Here is a 21,423-nt window from a genome sequence, read left to right as displayed (position 1 = left end):
TGCTCATTATGATGATTTCTTTATATTCGTTGATGACATTTCCATGGACTTTATCCATGATCTCATGGTTTTGGCTTGCTATCCTTTTGGTGTACGTCTGCTTGATATTACTTACATATCTGATGTTGGATCTTACTTTTTGAATGGTTCCTTTTATCTCGGCGGTGATGTTGATCTCTCGTTTGATTGTTCTCACAAGGAAGTTGTGTATTTGTTCTTTCTATGGCTTCGAGGAAGTTTGTCTTGTGTGTAAAGAGGACTTTATTGATGCTTAGCATGCTGTTACTACTCGAGAGGCTTTGTAAGCATGCAACTATTTCTCGAGAGCCTTTGCAAGAAATAGTTAAAGGTGCCATGTGTTCTACCTTTGCTTGTTACATTACAACCAGCCTCACGGACTTGACAATTATTATTTTAAGCATGCAAGCCTCGGTGATTCTGACAGGTTTGGTGAGTTTGTAATTTTGGTGCCTTGGTATGATGCCATGGTGGTGATGGTTATACATTTTATTGATATATGTATATGTGTTCATTGCATTGATGTAATTCACTCACTACAATCCATGATGCCATGGTGTTGTTCCATGATGATGGTTACATGTTTCGTCAATGATGGTTGACTACGTTTCCATGGATTGTATCCATGATGCCATGGTGTTGTTCCATGATGATGGTTACATGTTTCGTCAATGATGGTTGACTACGTTTCCAATGATGATGGTTACATGTTTCGTCAATGATGGTTGACTACGTTTCCATGGATTGTATCCATTATGCCATGGTGTTGTTCCATGATGATGGTTACATGTTTCGTCAATGATGGTGTTGTTCCATGATGATGGTTACATGTTTCGTCAATGATGGTTGACTACGTTTCCAATGATGATGGTTACATGTTTCATCAATGATGGTTGACTACGTTTCCATGGATTGTATCCATGATGCCATGGTGTTGTTCCATGATGATGGTTACATGTTTCGTAGATGATGATTGATTACATTTCCATGGATTGTATCCATGATGCCATGGTGTTGTTCCATGATGATGGTTATATGTTTCGTTGATGTTGGTCATTCCAAGCTATATGTTTTGTTGATGTTGGTCATTCCAAGCTACATTCTTCGTTGATGTTGGTCATTCCAAGCTTCATGTTTCGTTGATGTTGGTTCACTTGGCTAATCTATATTGGTTGATTATGTTTCCATGGATTTTATCCATGATGCCATGGTGTTGTTCCATGATGATGGTTACATGTTTCGTGAATGATGGTTGACTACGTTTCCATGGATTGTATCCATGACGCCATGGTGTTTGGATGCACCGTGCCGTGGCTTTGGCTCATCAGATTGACTAGGTTTATTTAAGTCTATCAATGTCTTTTGTGGTCGACAATGCAACCATGCAGGTCTAAATGGCTATAATGGTGGTCAAGTCTTGGAATTCAATCTATGGCAACTAACAAGAAATTCCGTCGAGCATATTTCCCGAGAGGTTTGATTTCTCGTTCCGTCAGCTTATGAGGTTTATGTTCACGTCATGTCATCTTGACTACATGATAGAGGTTTGATTTCTTGTCCCGTCATCTTACGAGGTTGGTTTACGTTCACGTCATGTCATCCCCTGACTACATGTCAGAGGTTTGATTTCTCTTCCTGTCAGAGGTTTGATTTCTCGTCCTATCAGCTTATGAGCTTTATGTTCACATCATGTCATCCTGGCTACATGCTGCTTGTGGATGTCAAAGGTTTGATTTCTTGTTCCGTCATCTTATGAGGTTTACTATCCTGATTGTGAATGTCACACGTTTGATTTCTCGGCCTATCATCTTATGAGGTTTACTTTCAAGTACGTCATGTCAGAGGTTTGCTTTTTCATCCTGTCAGAGGTGTCTACATCCTAATTATTGTTTCATGTCAGAGGTTCGCTTTTTCATCATGTCTGGTTATCCTACCTATGGATGTAAGAGGTTTGATTTCTCGTCTTGTCATCTTATGAGGTTTACTTTCATATCATGTCATCTTGGAGGTTTGATCCAAGTTATAGTTGTCTCATTATCTTGACTCATAATATTGGAGGTTTGATCTTATATCATAGATTTTTTCCATGGCAAAGATATGATTCTAGCTTTCCATGATATCCTTACTAACTAGAATGAGTGTCATTTTCTATTTTAGTGACAGGTCAATCTTCCAAGTCAACTTCTCCAAGTAACCAGATTCCCTTACCAAATCTAGTTCATTTGCCATTGATTGGATGATCTTCCACAAGTTGACATTGCCATGCATATCCTTGCGGATGGACTATATTCCTAAGCAACCATATAATAGATACCTTTATGTCTATTTCTTTATGTACATCTTTTCGTGTACATCTCATATTTCTATAACAAAATTATGGTTTCCATTTGTTATGGAGACTTCTTCCATATTACAGGGTTTATGGATCAGGATTGTATTTGGATATTGCTGAGCTTCAATATAGAGAAGAGACTACAAAAATATTATTTGGCATCGTCACCCCACGAAGATAGACTCGCACCCAACCTACATGAATGGATCAAGACAACATGAAAATGGATGACCTTCAAAGCCTTTGTTTGGCTATTGTACACATAAGAGTGATGAAGTATATATGGGAGTGATGTAGCTCCTTCATGGCTATTGTATATATGGGAGTGATGTAGCTCCTTCATGGATATTGTATATATGGGAGTGATGTAGCTCCTTCGCAGCCTTCATGGCTATTGTATATATGGGAGTGATGTAGCTCCTTTGAATAATACTTTGTAACTATAAAATAATTTAATATAGCGGTAGGTGTATATAGAGCTGTGGGTTTTTCCCTTGAGCCCCCAAGGGTTTTTTCATCCACAGTTAGAGACGCTTCTTTGAGCGGGGGTGTTGGCTATATATAGAATGTCTCTATATATATAGCCCTAGGATCTCCTCTATATATACTCATCTATTGTGTGTATTCCACACACCTTTGGGGATGCATATGACGTGTCTCTCTCTCTCTCTCACGTTGGTTCAACACACACTTCTATGGGTTTATGGCTGATGAAGCAGGGTCAAATTGGTGTGCAGTTAGGACCATTTTCAATGGGGGTCCACACAACATTATGGAGAACAGGGAGCGAATGTGCTTATTCCATTGGAAACAAAGTTTGATGAAGTATGCTAAACAATGCGTGAAGGCAGAAAGTCGACAACACCATGTTGACTTGTGTGAAGAATGGAGATCGGCAACCAATAAGAAGTTAGCTTTCTTAAAAAGTAAAGAGATTTGTGAGTGGTGGAGAAATGGACATGTTCATGAGGGAAAACTATCAGTAATGGATATGTGATGAGTTGGTGGTGGGAAGTACGAATAGCACATTGGGGCAACCTCATGTCAAGGGTGAGAAATTTTATGCAGAAATGATATGTTGTATGGAAGTATTTGCATTGGAGTCAATTTTGTGAATTCATGTATGAAACCTCTTGTGTGCAGGTGGTCTTAAGCTCGGTGGATTTAGCACAAACCCCTCGAACAAACTTATCTGAAAGTGTGCATGGGAGTTGGCTTGCTGGTGAAGGATATAAGGAAAAGGTTAGCTTGTACGATGCGTGCATTTCAGATATGGCAAACGCTTTACTACAAAGTGCAAAGCAATATGCATATCAGATGGGGAGGCACAAAGGTGAGGGACCAAGCTTGACCAAGTTGCTGGATAGGGTGGCATCAAGGTCAAGACCGACACCACCACAAGTGGCTTGCATGGTCCATGAAACAGTAGCTATCTAATACTCCTATGTATGAGGAATCAAGGCCTCTACATGGAGATAAGGAGACTATTCAACGGAAGAGGGTGAAGGACAACGGAAGTAGACCAATGCTCACATCGTCCAGGTTATATCATGTAGAGCAAACATCGTCAAAACCGGGGAACAGCAAACAAGAAGAGTAAGCTTTGGAGATAGATCTAGAACAAACAGTGCACAGCAAGTCACGCTTCAAGGGGAGGACCAAAAATTCCAATGACTGGAGGAAACAAAGATGTAGGACATGAAGAGCCTAAACAACATTATGGCACGATGAGCGGGAGGACAAATGCATGTAAAGGAAGAGGCCGTTGGATGCACAATGTGGGCCATTATGGCACGATGAGCGGGAGGACAAATGCATGTAAAGGAAGAGGCCGTTGGACGCACAATGTGGGCCATTAGACAAATCCCATTGAACTCAAAAGTAAAATGTTTGGGAGGTATTGATGGAAGACTTAAGTGCAACTCATACATACATGGAAGCTCTATTGGAGTTGTTTCCCCTAGCTTCTACTGAGAGTGATGACATCCTGGTCCGGGAGGGCCAAAGGCTCAAATGATGTGGTTTTGTCCTTCAGATGTTTCACACACATGGCATGTAGATCCAAACATAATATACAAGCCATCATACCCAGATATGTGGAAAGTGGATGTTGGGACCAACATAACCAAACCAAGAGGTAGAGAAATTAGTAAAGACAGGGTTCAAGTTAGATGTTACTCACATGAAGAACCTTTTGTGTCAGGGGTGGAAGAAACGTCCACACAAGCAGCAGGCAACAAAGAAATTGACAAGAGGCCACATGATGCTACACAGAATACAAAGAGATCAACCAAGTGGCGGCATTGGATTTCCAAAGAAGCAGAAAAGAGGATTGGTAGTGTGGCCACCAATGCCTCCTTATTACCTTGCTTCTCAAGTTCATGTGCAGCACCACGACCTTCCAAAATTATGCAACATCTGCCCACAGCTCATCATCATCAGCACCTCTCCTCACCAAGATACGACCAATTTCATCGGTGCCATGCACTGCCGATGATCATCAGACACTTGCTAAAAATGGAGTGTCATCCTTGCATCCAGAACCAGCCCCAGATTGACCAACCATCATCACATTCGAAGTTCCCGACACACTTTCACGTGCAAGCATCACCATCAGCTCGTAAAAAAAAACCATAAAACCACCTACTCTGTACATTTGCCAGGGCATTCATGTATTCATAAACCACGCACACCATATGTACACAGGCACAGGGACTTCTGCTAGCCTTCGGAATGCGTAAAGGCATATACACATCATGTACACTGTGGCACTTAATCCCATGCATCTGGATTTGCATTTAATGGCCTCACATGCATGGTTTCACACCATAGACGTGCCATGGCATGACATCCACCCCCTCTAAACCTACACATCCTCCGGTATGTGCCAAGTCATCATCAAGATCCACATATATCTGAATGTCATCTTCATCTTCTACATTACCAGGAAGATCATCCTCTTCCTCTTCAACCATATCCATGCTATCACTATCAAGCCTCTCATCTTGAGTCTCCTGCGAATCAAAAGGATCACTATCATGCCTTCTTTTAAATATCTTGATCCTTTTGCCTGCTACAAGATACTTTATCTCTGTTCCATCAAGCTCACACAAGGTATACGTGGCATTTCAATGCACATGCTTGACAATGTAAAGGCCAAACCATCTTTTTGCAAACTTCCTTTGCACAGTAAACTGGTTGTCAAGACTACTATCATACATTAGGACCCAATCACCTTCTTCAATGGGTTTTGGCCGGAGTCTGTGTCTTCTATCAAATCTTTCTTTATTTTTCAACCTTGCATCTTTCAAACAGGCTTTAGCAAGCTCTACATCTTCAGGCCTTCTCTCCAACTTCCTCATTCGCAATGCAAGGAGGTCTTCCCTATTTAATTCTTCCACCCAAGGTAATACATTCCAAGTTGGGACTACATCTTCAACTGGCATTACTGGCTTCTGACCATACATTAATTCTGCAGGCATGTATCCTGTCACTAAGTTGTGAGTTGTACGGTCAGCCCATAAAGCATATGGTAGTAGCCTTGGCCACTCCCGCATTCTTCCTCTGCATGCCTTAGCCAAAGCTTTAATGATTGGAGGATGTCCTCGCTCGCTTTTACCATTGCCCTCAGGGTTTTAAGCACATGCTAGGGCCAATTTGATGCCAATTCTAAAAAAGAATTCCCTTGCTTCTTCAGCATCTAGCTCACCCCTGTCAGCTGTTATTTTCCCAACACAACCATACCGGCAAATCACATCTTCCAAGAGAAATTTGCATACTGTTTCCGTGCTCTTTGTTCTAAGAGCACGCCCTTCCACCTGATTTGTCAGGTCTTCTCTTGCAAGTACTACGTACCGCATCTGCCAGATTCCCAAGGACATTGTAACTAGAAACACCACCCATTTGTAGTGCATGGCAGGTGGGTAGGTTGGTTGTAGGCCATCACGATGTCGCACATTCGAGTACATTTGACATACCATGCATGTTTCCACATATTGGGATACATCCTTGTACATTCCTTTCCACCAATATCTTTCCTTTATTTTGGTAAAGGTGGCCCACACACTTCGATGTCCAGCCCAGAGACTCTCATGGAATTCTTTCATGAGCTTCCCTTGAGTCTCTTTATCACATATAACTCTCTGTGGCATAGCATTCCTCTGCTTAGGATGCTTCCACAGGTACCCATTCTTTAGAAAATACCCATATGCCTTTCTGCGGATCCTCTTGAATTCTAAGTCAGACCAATTTTCCTGCCTTGTCAAGGTACTCAAGTATTGGCCAATAAGCAACCAATCTCCTTCATACATTTCCTCAGTAAAAGACTCAAGTGCATTTGATAAGCAAGCATGGTCCCCTTTTGCATGTGCAGTAGTATAGAACTTTGTGCCTACATCATCAATGTCACTAATCATCTCTTCTTCATCTTCATACCTGGCTCTTGATAGCATATCTGCAACTGGGTTGTCCTTCCCTGCAATATGCTTAAACTCAAGATTTAGTGATTTGATATAGGCAATCCACCTGAGCATAACAATATCTGGAGTGGTGCAGCTTGCAATCATCCCAAGGAGTGGCAAGCAGTCAGTTTCCACAAGCACGGATGCTCCAATAAGATATTCTTTTTCACATTTTAGAGCAATGACTACTCCCAATAACTCCCTCTTGATCTGTGGATAATTTCGCTGGCGAATGCTCAGTACCTTTGCTCTAAACCTGATTACATACCTGTGATCATCCTCATCATCTTGTCCTACTGCCCATCCTATCCCAGTAGGACTAGTATCAACTGTTACAATCATAGGCCTACCACACTCATAATCTACCTTCCTTAGAGTAGGTGATGATTGGAGCAGACATTTCAGCTTCCGCATAGCTTTAATATGTGCAGCACTCCATAAAAATCTCTGATTTTTCCTCAAAAGTTGGTAGAGAGGATCTGCTACATGTGCATAATGTGGGATCCATATAACATAAAAGACACATGCACCAAGATATCTCCTCACCTCTATAACATTAATGCATATCTCTTTCATTCTTTGTATCGCATCTATCTTGGCTGGACAAGGTCTGCGCCCATTAGTACTACAAAGATGCCCCACGATTAGTACTTCACCAACCCCAAACACTGATTTCAATCCAGACAAAGTAAGATTCACCTCTTCAAGCCTGGATAGAATTTTATCACAATCTTTTATATGATTTGCCACAAACTTGCGGCACCCTTTTGAATCCAAATCCCCATCTTTATCTCTTTCATCACAGCCTTTTATGGGCACATCATCCAGAAAAGGCATAGTTATTTGTGGTATGAACTCTCGTAAGACTTTATTCATTCCATTCATCATATGCGCCACTGAGTTGGTGGCTCCCTGTGGTGGTAAGGTGCACATCCTTGCCAAACCCAAAGGAGTTTTCATTGTGGTCATGTCCCTGCTTTGTATATCCAGCTGGAACTGATCATATCCCGAATACAGATCACCCATAGAGTATATAGCTTTCCCTGCAAATGCTTCTGCAAACTCGTCCACAATCGGACCTGCTCCCACATTCCTGATTGTGACCTTGTTTACAGGTTGCATGTCTTGAATGAAGCGCAATGTTCCATTTTTCTTTGGCACGGTAAAGCATCTGTTGGAGTATGGAGCGCATGATGGCTCCAAAATTCCCATCCTGATCTTTTCTTTTAGTAATTTCATCAGCTTTGGCAAGAAAGCTTTTGGAACTGGAATCGGCCGCCGCAGGTTCCAGGGCACATGTGGAACAGTGAAGATCACCATTGGCGCTATTACGCTTGGATCAACACAGCCTATCTCATGCGGCTGAAAAGCAAAGGCCTTCCCATGTTTTACAAGCATCTCCTCAAAGCATTCCTTTTCAACTGGTAATAGGAAATCCTTGTCACCGATCTTCAGCTCTTTTAGGGTCTCTTGTGTAAACTTATGCCCAATTTTCTTCGGATCTGTGAGATTCGGTTGCATAGAGGCTTCATCTATCTTCTCCTTGCTTTCTGGTGGCAGGGGCAAGGCAACTGGTTTCACCTTCTTTGCAACCGTTTTATACTTTGTATCAACTCGAGCATTTGTCCCACAATACATACCTTTGCATTCCACTTCTTCAAATTCCTTGATTACATCATACATACCCACAGACGATACTTTTACCATCTCATTCCCACCCTGCAAGCATGAACTTTCCATGGCACAAAGCTCACCCATAGTATCCACAAATGACTCATCAAGGACACCTGATATAAACTCATCCTTCTCCAAAAGACCACACTGTTCAAAACTTTTTTGTACATTCTGTATACATATTGACGCATACCACGCTTCAAATCCTTGCTTTTTACATATGCTACTGACCATGGCTAGAAAATCCCTGAAAGTTTGCTGAAAAGTTATTTACATTGACTGAGTCCTGCGAGAACTCATTGCCCCTTGTACCATTGCAATCCCGCTCTACAATGGCACCTGGCCAAAATCCCTCATCTCCCTGTAGTTCATGAATTCTCTGTTTATCTTTGGGAGTGACTGTTCTCGAAGAGACTCGCGGTTCCTTTCATGGTTAATGCAAACTGTCAAGAACTGAACAGCTTTCTTGCCATCTTTGCTCCTTATTCTTGCATATGCTGAGCCATCATCTAAAACTTTTGTCTCCATCCTCACAGCTGTAATATAGGGTTGCCCAAGGATAAGGGGATACGATGACATCTCCTGGACGAAGAAGTTCTGATCATCTTTCACATCCCCTATAGTTACCCTTACATTTGGACAGGCTGCATAGAGCTCTCCAGATGAGTTATTAGCCACCTTAATCATCCACCCATGATCTACATCCATTGGCCACTTACATTTGTTGTAGAGGTTTTTAGCCATAAGATTTATTTCAGACCCATGATCGATTAAGGCAACATACGGCTCTTCCAAGTCTCCTATCTTGACAAGGGTTTCAGTGGTGGCCCTTGCCCAATGGTTCCTGGAGTAATGGCTTTTTGCAAGAACTTCTTTTTCATCATCCTCATCCACAAAGCGCACTTGTCATGCCCCTCCAGTAAAGTGACTTCTTTCCACCACATTCTCTCTCTCTTCCTTTTGTTGTACCTGTACTCCATGAGTCTTGGAAGTGCTTGTCTCCCCCTGTGATGGAATAGATTCAATTATGGACTGCCTTTTCCTTCGTATAATATCAATTATCTCATCATGGAATTCTTTCTTTGCAATCCACCCTACTGTTTAGAATCCTTTCTTCTAGCACCTTTTTGATATCCATTGTTGCGGCTTCAATATCAGATTGGAGCTTGTAGAGCGGACTTTTCCCTTTACCCTTCTCCTTCTCATGCTTCATCTTTGCTAGCGCTTCTTCCATTGATACTTCCTGTGGAGGCTGGTTATGTGGCGGAGGCACATGTGATGGCCCAGGGTCCTTCTTTCCACTACCACGAGTGACCCTTTTTGATGACCCTTCTTCCTCATTTTCCCTCTTATGCTTTTCCTCTACCTGTGCCTCATTATTCTGGCATTTTGCAATGTAGGCATGAACAGATAAAGAATCCACAGGCTCTTCCCAGCCAATCTCAAGATGTATACAGTCTCCTGCCTCATGCAAAGCCTGCTTAGACACCTTCTTTCACGCAATTAGCTCCATTGTTGATGGCCAAAAATCTTCATTCTCATAATCTTCATCATTCTCAGATTCCTGCTTTGATTGACCAACCTTTAACCCATAGGTCGCTACCTCAACCATAGAGATGGCATGTCTAGCAACCATGTCTTCAACCAGCTTTTTCATCCCTCCTTTTCCAAAGTTTGTGCTTAATGGAAGACCAGTCTCGGTAAGGTGGATTTTCCCATCTTTGAAAAACACAAGTTGATTTCTGAGGGCTTCCTTATAGCTAGCACAGTCTTTCTTTGCATGTTCTGGGTCATCACACCATATACATCTGAATGTAAACCCTTCTTTGCTTTGAGGCCTTTGCATAAAAGCCTGCCCTAATGGTAGCCCTTTTTCCTCAATCCTGGACATCTTCAATTTTAGGTCTCGCATGCCCTTAATAAGCTCATCCATTGGCCCTTCTACCTTTGGGATTGCAGCAGCTGGTTTTGGTAGATTCTCAGGGGTAACAGCAGTTATAGGAGTTGCCGAGCTCATCACCATTTTATCCCTTCTTCGTTGCCGCTTTGCTAACATGGTGACCGCATCCTCGACATCATTCCAATCATTCTTTAGCCCCTGTATCCTTATCCTCAAGGAGAATTTCTAGTTTTTCTTGGAGATCTTTCCCAGCTGCTTGTAAGAATAGCTCTGTTTTTTCCCTGTCCAAGGTTGTGCGCTCAATCCTTGACAGCTGGGCATAGCGCTTCTCAAACTCTCTTAGCAACTCTGTGGCAGAAATTCCCATTTTGGGTTCTGTGAACCTTTCCAAGAAAGTTCGCTTGGTCACCCACTCAGAATCCTCCATGAAATAATCATCCTTCAAAGCAAGCTTGAACTCCTCCCAATTTCTGCCACCATGTGCTGCCTGTAATCCTCTTATGTGCTCTCTTATTTCAGGAACACATACCAGCTCAAAGCTTTGAACCATATCCTCCTCAGTCACCCTGTTTAGCTCCATTTCCTTTGTGTAATTGCGCAGGTACTTTGTGATGTCCTTACCATCAAATTGATCCACCTTTTTCACAATTGACTGCAGTGCTTTAGTCGTGGAAATTTGCCCCCTCTCAGCAGCTTGCTGCTGTTGCATATACATGGTAAACATCTGAAACATTTGCATAACCCCGGGGTCAAAATGAACCCCCTGTCCCTCAGGATTCTCAGCCATAGCTTGCACTGTGTATTTCACCACTAACTCTCACCCCAGCAGTTTCACGTCGGGTTCACCAAAGCTGTCGTGACGTGGGCGGTGTCGCTAGGAAAGTGCGAGACTTCTGGCTGTGAGAGTCGTTTCTAATCCTGCAGGTGCTCTATCCTCTCACTGGCCACTCAACAGTGTAAGAATCCACAGCATCCTTGCTAGATTCAGCCAAACCAACCTTACACAGCTATCCAAATGAGAAAGACCACCTACCGGTGTACCTGTCCTCTCAATGGCCACTCAGCAGTGTAAGAATATCACCACATACTTGCTGAATTCAATAAAACCAGCCACCAGATATATCATAATTAGGGAGAACTTCTTCATGCAGCAACCAACTTGCAATAAACACCAGATAGGAGTGGTCAAACCAGGTCAACCAGCAATCTGGGGGCAACATGAACCATAAACACGCCCAGCCTGCTCTGAAATCACCTTCAGGATCACCTTTAGAACAAGAAATAAATACTCGGGCAGCCTCCAGCAGCCACAGAACTGATAGATAATAGACAAAATACCTCCAAGCACCATTTAACTCCAGAAACAGGGCAGAATTTTCCTCTGGTATACTCCAAAAATAGGGGGCAAGGGCCCAAGATCCAAGGCAGCTCCAAAGAGAAGGCGACTGAAGGAGAATGCAGCAAAGCCAAAATATGCGAAATTTCCTCCTCCTTGAAGTAGTGGCGACTTCTGGCTCTTGTTAGTCCGTTTCTTCTACTGCTTTTATCATATTGCAAAGGCTTGAACACAAGGAACACAAGGAGTTGCCTTCACATAGAAGCTTGGAAACCATCATGGCATTTAAGAGACCCTCATTCAGTTGAGTTCTTCAGAGCGGCACCTGTTCTTAGTGTAATTGTAGGGGCGCTAGCAAGCCACACTCTCATTGCTTATAAATAAGTACTCCTTCGTGCTCTCTACTAGCAGAAGCACAGGCTGACCAACAGAACACGACTCTCCTCCTTGCTACTAGCCGGTGGCAACAAAGAAAACAAGACAACATTTAAAAAAACTCTCCTTCTCTTCCGAAGTTGGCCATCTGCCTGTCGGCAAAACAAACACAACAACTCTGTGCCTTGAGGCGGCAAGCTGCACTACCAGCCAGTGCTGGCTAAACAAACAAAAACAAACACTCTAGCTCTGTGACAGCTATACAAACAAGCATCAAAACTCTGCCCTTAGAGGTGTATTCCCCCAAGAACCCATATCCCTCAGCTCTCTCCTCTTTGCGCCTGAGGCGCTATGTGGGCTCCCTGACCCGCCAGGCAGTCCGAAATCTTACACGCACAACATGAGAGTGGATTGCAGAGGAGATACAATACTGCATCTTTGCATAAATGGAAGAGTGTATCCATCATAAACACAAGCTTCTTGAACATCACGCATAGCAGCTTGCTCCACAATGTTCCTGGACAAGGAACCGTTTCACTGCCTTGTCCTTGGGAATGCAGCGCCCGCAGTTGGAGCACCTGATGGGATTTGTGTGGCCTCTCCCATGCTTTTTGCGGCCTCCATTTCCCCGCTTCTGTCTGAAACAAGACTCCCTTCTCAAAACCGACTCCTCTCCCGCAGTATTCCCCAGCCCGAATGCTCTCATCCCCAAAAGCGTTCCCTTCACTCCTCTTTCTGCATGTTTTTTTCCCTCTCCCCCCTCGTACCCCATTCCTTAATTGGCCACATTGCATTATATTTATTTATTTATTTTTCAAAGCTCAATAATGGCCACCAATGCCTCCTTATTACCTTGCTTCTCAAGTTCATGTGCAGCACCACGACCTTCCAAAATTATGCAACATCTGCCCACAGCTCATCATCATCAGCACTTCTCCTCACCAAGATACGACCAATTTCATCGGTGCCATGCACTGCCGATGATCATCAGACGCTTGCTAAAAATGGAGTGTCATCCTTGCATCCCCAGAACCAGCCCCAGATTGACCAACCATCATCACATTCGGAGTTCTCGACACACTTTCACGTGTAGGCATCACCATCAGCTCGTAAAAAAAAACCATAAAACCACCTACTCTGTACATTTGCCAAGGCATTCATGGCAAAATTTATTCATAAACCACGCACACCATATGTACACAGGCACAGGGACTTCTGCTAGCCCTCAGAATGCGTAAAGGCATATACACATCATGTACACTGTGGCACTTAATCCCATGCATCTGGATTTTCATTTAATGGCCTCACATGCATGGTTTCACACCATAGACGTGCCATGGCACGACAACGTGCATCGAGGAAGATATTGGAACAAGGAGTAAGAGTTGTTTTTTGAAATCGGGCATGGATCTGATTGATTGACCTTGCTGGTCTTCAATGGATGAGTCCATGGCTCTTTATATGGATCTGTTGGTTGACCTTGCTGGTCTTCAATGGATGAGTCCATGGCTCTTTATATGGATCTGTTGGTTGATCTTGTTGATCTTCAAAGGAGAGTCCATCTTGATAAGTGATTATATTGCCGAGTATTATGGGCTAGGAACTATTGAAAAGGCCCCTGAGTGGACAAGTGGTGAGCGTTCTGGTTGCCAATGATGCCATAGATACTCTGATGAAGGAATGATGGGAAGTTAAGAATCAGCCAGATGATTTGGAAGATTGTGATCAGTGATACTATGGTTCATATAGGATTGTTTTAAAACTGGTTGAATCTGTGAAAAAGGCAATTTCATATTGGGTGTGTAAGTGGTGTGACTAGTTTTATTTTTGCATGAACATCCGGCTAGGGAGCCTGGGAACTCTTTTCCCTGGTACCCGGGACAAAAATCAAATTCTAAATTGGATCCCATCACTACAGTGGTTGCGCGGTTGGCTAACCCATGGGACTGGATGGGGTTGGGCTGGACTGATGGATTCGTAAATCGAGACTCAATTTCTGTTACTACGATAGATAAAGTAAATCCCGGATAGTAATTGTTCTATGGATAGGAATCAATGACTGTGCCTCTTGATGGGGAAAAAAGTGTTGATCCCAATGATCCAAGTGCAAGTTTCTTCCTTGATCTGACCGAGTATCTTTATAGCTGCAGTCGGATCAGTTTGATCACTAATGGTCTTGACTACGTTAGAGTAGAAAGTTATCTTGGAGGAATCGCCCGTGCTTTCTAGATAAGGGAAGTTTTTCCGGGTTCGGTTTTGGAAAAACCGACGGATTAGTCTTTTGTCCGGATATCCGTGTGGTGGACGAGGCTCCGAGTGTGGGACCCTGCCTCGTGCATGAAGTGCTACTTCCGCTGCTAGTACCCCGAATCCGTTGCGCGGTGGGAACAGGGATCTCATAAACAGGCACTCCCCTAGGATGTTTGTGAAAACATTATAGTATGCAAAAAGATTGTGAAATGTGTCAAAAACATCTTGAAAGTTGTAAAATAAATTTTAACTTTATTAACCAATAATTTTATTAACTAAACCGTATATGGTATACCTTCTCCACCTCAAAGGTGATATACCAATAATTTTATTATCTAAACAGTATATGGTATACCAATATTTTTTTTTGTTAAAAAACCATCCTAAGGAGGATCAAACACTAGCTCCATTGCATAGTTGAATAGAAATGAAGAAGATGAAGTTAAGCTACTAATCAAGAAGTAATTAGCATAATGATGAGCATAATGACAACATAAGTGAGGGGCAAATATGTGTTGATTTCAATAGATGAGAGCCTCTTTATATAGGCTGAAGTACATGAGGATTAAGCTCAAGATTAGGTGTTAATCATCATCTATATCATCTCCACCTTCCCTCCTAGATTCAAGCACCTAAAAGTGACCACCAACCCTAGAATCTTGCTAATCACACCAATGCTATCTAATCAAGGGATCACGACCCCTTTGGCTGATGTTGAGCTCCTAAATGACTCTTTTACATCATGGTAAGGTTGCATAATAACCTTTGTATCTATTTGCCCATAATCTATGACTTTAGTGCATAGTGCTAGTTACAAGGTATGTGCCCTACACATCATTTTAGTGAAGGTGTTTGCCATATTTTTAACACCCCTCCTCAAACACTGAATCCACTCAATGATGCAGTTGGTCATGCTGACTCTCATGAGTCTAATTAACCACCCAATGCTCAGTGATAGCATGCATGAGCGTGGTCTGACTAGCAATGCCATACATAGGTTATGCCAATGTGAACTCAGAGGCTTTAGTCATGCATACAAAAGAGGTATGGGACGACTTTAGAAGAGTGTGACAAGACGTGGCTACATGTATGAGTGAAGAGGACACCCATGTGTATAGGGCATGCCCTTGCTTTTAGCACTTTAGAATAAATGATTTGATCTAATCATAGATAGGGCCTCATGATGGTGGCCCTTGTCTTCATCTTTTTCTTCTTCTTGGTCTTCTTCCTGCTGCACTTCTTCCATGATGTAGACTCGTTGCATCTTCTTCTTGGCAAAACAATTCTTCTCTACATGACCAGGTTTGTGACAAAAGTCACAAATGAGATTGTTGTTGTTGTAGCCCTTGTTGTAGTTGCCTTTGTTGTAGCCCTTGTTGTAGTTGCCTTTGTTCTTGCCATACCTACTAGATCCTGCATAATAAGCATTTTCAGTAGACAAGGTTGATGACGATGGAGACTCCATTTGCTTGGTCTTTAGTTTTCTCTCCTCCTCAAGAAGAGATGCTTCAATGTCCACAAGCTTTGATATTGGCATATTGGTCAAGGTTGTGACCACATGGTCATATTCTTCAGGTAAAGATTTAAGTAATACACCAATGGAGACATCTTCATCCATCTTAAGACCTATTCCTGCAAGTTGTGTTAATAGGCCTTTCATGTAGTTCAAATGTGAGGCTAGGGATGTGCCAGACTTCATTTCTAGCTTAAAAAATTCAATGAGCAAACCAAACTTTGAACTTTTAGATCGAGCCCCAAATAGAGTTGTGAGTTGGTCCCAAACTTCCTTAGAAGTTTCGCATCCATCCACATGATGAATGTAAGTGTCATCAAGCTCCAATGTGATGATGGCACGAGCTTTGTCATCTCTTACTTCCCAACAAGGAACATCAGCAAGAGTCCTTGGCTTCTTCTCATTCCCATTTACTATGTTGAAGAGCCCCTTCTTCATGAGCATTAACTTGATGCGGGTTTGCCATGTGTGAAAACCATGACCTTTAAAGCGCATTGATGGAGAATCCTTGGTAGCCATTATGATATGGAATGAAGGGGGTCTTACCTCTGATGATTGAGGCAGTGTCTACCCTTTTACAAGAGAGATTAAGACCAAAGAATAGTGCTAAATCAAGTTATTTAGCATGTGCTTTCCAAAAGATAAAACCAGAAAATATATTGATTTGTGGGAAGCAAGGGAGACACCTAATCAAGGGGCAAATTAAGTGTGAAGTAATAAGGGGATGTAGCAAGTCCCTAATGACATGTATGAACCACTTATTGCACCAAATGATAAGGATTAGGATAGATTAATCATTGATTAGTGGAGTTGAATATTCTGCTCACTATGCAGAGAAATGAGCTCACTTGGAGTCAATATTTGAAGGAGTTGCACAAAGAATAAGCTAAAAAGCTTCAAGGGCATTGAATAGCAGTATGTCTAGATGATTTTAGAGCCCACAAACACTTGCTTAAGCAACTTAATCAATGAGTAATCTCAAATTTACCAAAGTACCTTTTCTGGCTATGGCAGTTCTGGACAGCACCCTGGTTTTTTGCTTGGTGTGTGAAGCACACTCAATCATTTGCAAAACCCTCTTAGGGGGAGTAAGTTTAGGTCCCAATGAAGCCACACCTCAGAGGAATTAGACCAATTTGATGTGTGTGAGCTGCAGCAATACTTTTGGTGGTCGCCTATCAAAAACGTGCCTGTTTTGGGGAAAACGAAGTTGCCGGCGACGTGGAGCTATGAATGGTGCAATTGAGGTGCCATGCCCCTTAGCAATATTGCTGGTGAAGTGCCCACAGAAGGATTTTGGCAATGGTTACGTGGTTTGTGAGCACCAAGGCCTCCACTCAGCTGCTATTCTAGATCCTATTTTCTAGGAAACCCATAAAAGCTAATGAAACCCTAATTTTCACTAATCTCTTGCTAAGAAAATAAGATGGGGCTTGATTCTAGATGAATGGGCTAGTACTAGCTCTGATACCATGTTAAAAAACCATCCTAAGGAGGATCAAACACTAGCTCCATTGCATAGTTGAATAGAAATGAAGAAGATGAAGTTAAGCTACTAATCAAGAAGTAATTAGCATAATGATGAGCATAATGACAACATAAGTGAGGGGCAAATATGTGTTGATTTCAATAGATGAGAGCCTCTTTATATAGGCTGAAGTACATGAGGATTAAGCTCAAGATTAGGTGTTAATCATCATCTATATCATCTCCACCTTCCCTCCTAGATTCAAGCACCTAAAAGTGACCACCAACCCTAGAATCTTGCTAATCACACCAATGCTATCTAATCAAGGGATCACGACCCCTTTGGCTGATGTTGAGCTCCTAAATGACTCTTTTACATCATGGTAAGGTTGCATAATAACCTTTGTATCTATTTGCCCATAATCTATGACTTTAGTGCATAGTGCTAGTTACAAGGTATGTGCCCTACACATCATTTTAGTGAAGGTGTTTGCCATATTTTTAACATTTTTTACTAAACAACATATGGTATACCAATATTTTTATCAGCAAAACAGTATATGGTATACCATATTTTTATAGCTAAACATTGTATGGTATGCCATTTTCAATAATGAAGCTCAAAATATGTTTCTATCTAAATAACTCTTTTTGAAAAAAGCATGGTATTTTGCATGTTCTAGTAGAGTTTGATACATTAAAAATTGGACTAGTAGTCATCATTTTTTACAAGAGATGATACACAATAGCTTGAAATTAGGAAGTTGGGAGTGATTAGGGTGGATAGTAATGGATTAGTAATTAGCACTAATGCAAACATAATGACAATGCTAGAGGTTTTTCGAAGACCCACAACTTCCATTGTTGTGGGGGGATTTTTATATAGACTAAGGTACATCATTATTAGCCCATGTCTTATCTTAATCCTCACCTAAACATGCTCTAACTATCTTCCTTAATTCTAGGTCATTTGTGGATCATTTAATGTTGATTAAGGACTCTTGTGCATACCACATGCCTACTTGAAGTATGCATCTTCTTATTGGGAATCTACCATGCATACTTGAAGTATGCACCTTCTTCTTGGCAATCTACCATGTCTGGTAAACACCTTTTTACATTTACATTACTTCCCAAGAGTTACAAGTGTGATTTTTCGTAACCTTAGCATAATCCCGAATTTCTAAGTACACTTGATTACTTATTTTATAACTCTCCCTTGTACATGATGAAATAATATCATCATACATTTATTGGATCTACACTCTTAGTCATTTACTAGAGTGGTCCGCTTAAATTACCTCTTGGCTACAATGTTAAATTTAACTCGAGAATTGATAATATAGGTGGAATGGGGTTAATAAGAGGTGAGAGCCATGCTCTCCCGTTATGTTCTTTTAAAAGATAATATTTGAGTCTTAATGTTCTTCTTGGGAAGTGTTCTCTTTCCCATTCTCTTCAATCATCATGTTTTCTTTAGCTCATAATTGATTCTAGGAGTCCTTTGCTATATGTCCCATATTACCAAGAATGGTGACACTTTATATTGGTCTTTGCTTTCCCTCTTGGTCCTTTATGGAAGGATTCTTATTGTTTTATCATAAATGCAACTTTGGCTTTGATCCTTGGGTTTCCTCCATGACTACAACTTCTATGCCTTTAAGCTTAGGGTTGGTCCAATGGTCCAAACTCTTCACTTGGCATTATCTTCAATAGGATGGCATCAAAATTTTCTTCTTTCACAAGTGAACAACATCTTATTATTTTATGGTGGAGCCAATATTAGCTAATCATTACATGATGATCTTCATTTTATTGACATGTGCAAGAAAAGAATCATTTAATTTTTTATCCAAACCAAAAATTTGAATTTTAAGTCTGATTTTGGAGTTCTTTCCCTTTTCCCCAAAGAAGATATCCAATTCATTGCATGCCACTTTTGAGTTCTCCTTGAATAATGCAATGTGGTGTATAAACAATGATGGATAAATGCATTATTTAGTCCTGATTCAATGAAATGTGGTGTATAAATGCATTATTTAGTCCCAATTCAATGATGGATATATACTTTTCATCTTTACTATTCTACCTCTTTATCTCAATTCGAGACTCCTAGCACTCTTCTCTCCAACTTACAATGTCTCACAAGCTCTCTCTCGTGAGTAGATACTCATTTTTGCTTGCCATACATGGAACCCCTCACTCCTAGACTACTCTACTATCAACCCCATGGCCATGATTATACAAATTAAGGGGATCTTAGCACTTGAATGATGTCAACGCTAGTGTCTAACCTTGTAAAATCAATGAGTACAAATATGACAAATGCAAGTCCAATTTTTTGTGCTCATGCATTAATCTCATTTTAAGCAGAAATGGAAAAAAAACATGTTTTAGATTAGTGATTTTACCCACCCAAATGATGTTGGAAAGTCATATGATACAAAATAGAAGTATATCAACAACCCAATCAGATATTTAACCCTCAATGATTGATATTAACTTAATTAATCATTAATTACTCTCTATTTGTAGGTATGTTTTTGCCATGAAAACAAAGAGTAAATTCCCTCAATGATTGATATTAACTTAATTAATCATTAATTACTCTCTATTTGTAGGTATGTTTTTGCCATGAAAACAAAGAGTAAATTGAGGGTTTGACTAGGTTAGACAGAAAATCAAGCTATAAGACTTGATAGCATGGATCAATGATAGCTAAAGATTCTCATAGCTTCAATTGCATAAGAAAATGTCTTATACTAGTTATTGGGTCATTTCTAATCAATCTAAAAGTCCCTTCCGTGATCTGGTCTAGAAGTTAATGTGACCTTATTTAGATGATCTTGTTGTCGTTTGGGGGTTCCCTAAATCTTCAATATAAACCTTGCAATCTGTTCAGGTATGACCTAGCCAGGTCTCTCCTCTAAGAGTGCTCTCTACAGTCTTTTGCAAGATTGCATCTCGCAAATCAAGACTTCATCGCAGGTAGAGAAGTGCATTCTCTGATGATCAGCCATGGATATGATTCAAAGAATACCTATGGCAGCCAGCTTATCCGCATGTATGCTGCTCTTGGGAACTTGTAGGAGGTGAATTCTGCCTTGACAAGGACTAGAGGCATATATGTGGTGGCCAGCCTTTGGCGCATACCTGTGGCCAGCCTATGGCGCATACCTGTGTCCAGTCTTTGGCGAATACCAGTGGACAAGGCAGGCGTAGGGGATAGAAAGCCTGCCTATCTCGGGTTCGTTGTGCTTCTGCTCATCAACTATACAGTCTCGAGTGCGCCCCACAGCTGGCTTCTCCTCACAATCGCGCTCCTCACGAATTCTGACGATGGCTGCAGGCTGTGTTGGCCAAAAAAAAATGCTAGGGCTAGCTAAGCTTAGCTTAATTAGTTTAACTAACATAATTTTAACTAATATTAGTTTAACTAAGGTTAGTTATTATTCCTATTATATATATTAATTATTCCTATTAATCATAGTTGCATTCCGAATCCCGATGTGTATCTTCAGTACTTTCCGTACCACTCCATACATACCTTACCTCGTATGGATAAGGCCTGCGTACCAATTTCCAAATATGAGGTTTAATGTACAACACTTGTTTAGCCCATTTTTTAATTATTTTAGTCAGTGGTCATTGCTAAGTAGTTAATAGATTAGTTTTCATTTAAGCATTACCATTTTCTTTCATGCTTTTTTATATATATATAGTAAAAAATGCGAGCGTACTTATCTTGATACATACTTTACGTACTCTATCGTACACGTACCATATCGCACCATACCTAAAGTACTCAACCACTATGCTATTAATTATTAATTATTAGATATATTCCTATTAATTTATCCTAAGGTAAGGTAAATTTAAGGCCTATTAATTCTCTGGTTTGGGACATGTGCAAAGAATACTCCATATTCAAAAATTAATCCTATTCCTAAGCCTATATTATTTCCAAGCTCTAATTATAATAAAGGTATCAATTTACACTGAACTATTAATGGTGTGCATAGAACTTATGCTAATTAATATCATAATGTCTAAATTTACATTCCTACAATTAGTTCCATAAAGAATTGCCTTCCTCCA

The 21,423-nt window shown here is 41.1% G+C and overlaps 1 protein-coding gene across 1 annotated transcript; it reads right to left on the bottom strand.

The window, feature by feature from the left end:
* Positions 1-4,757: 4,757 nt before the first annotated feature.
* On the bottom strand, positions 4,758-8,718 carry LOC147626676 (uncharacterized). The gene is made up of 2 exons (XM_086816850.1): positions 7,890-8,718; positions 4,758-4,837 (listed from the first exon to the last, which is right to left on the bottom strand). The coding sequence occupies exons 1-2, from the start codon at positions 8,716-8,718 to the stop codon at positions 4,758-4,760; spliced, it is 909 nt and encodes a 302-aa protein (XP_086672976.1).
* Between the last annotated feature and the right edge of the window lie 12,705 nt (positions 8,719-21,423).

The sequence above is a fragment of the Cibotium barometz genome, chromosome 22 (genome assembly GCF_041138505.1).
Source record: "Cibotium barometz isolate CiBa-2024 chromosome 22, ASM4113850v1, whole genome shotgun sequence".
Taxonomy (NCBI): domain Eukaryota; kingdom Viridiplantae; phylum Streptophyta; class Polypodiopsida; order Cyatheales; family Cibotiaceae; genus Cibotium; species Cibotium barometz.
The sequence above is the reverse complement of the archived record's forward strand: the minus strand, read 5'-3'. Positions and strand labels throughout refer to the sequence as shown.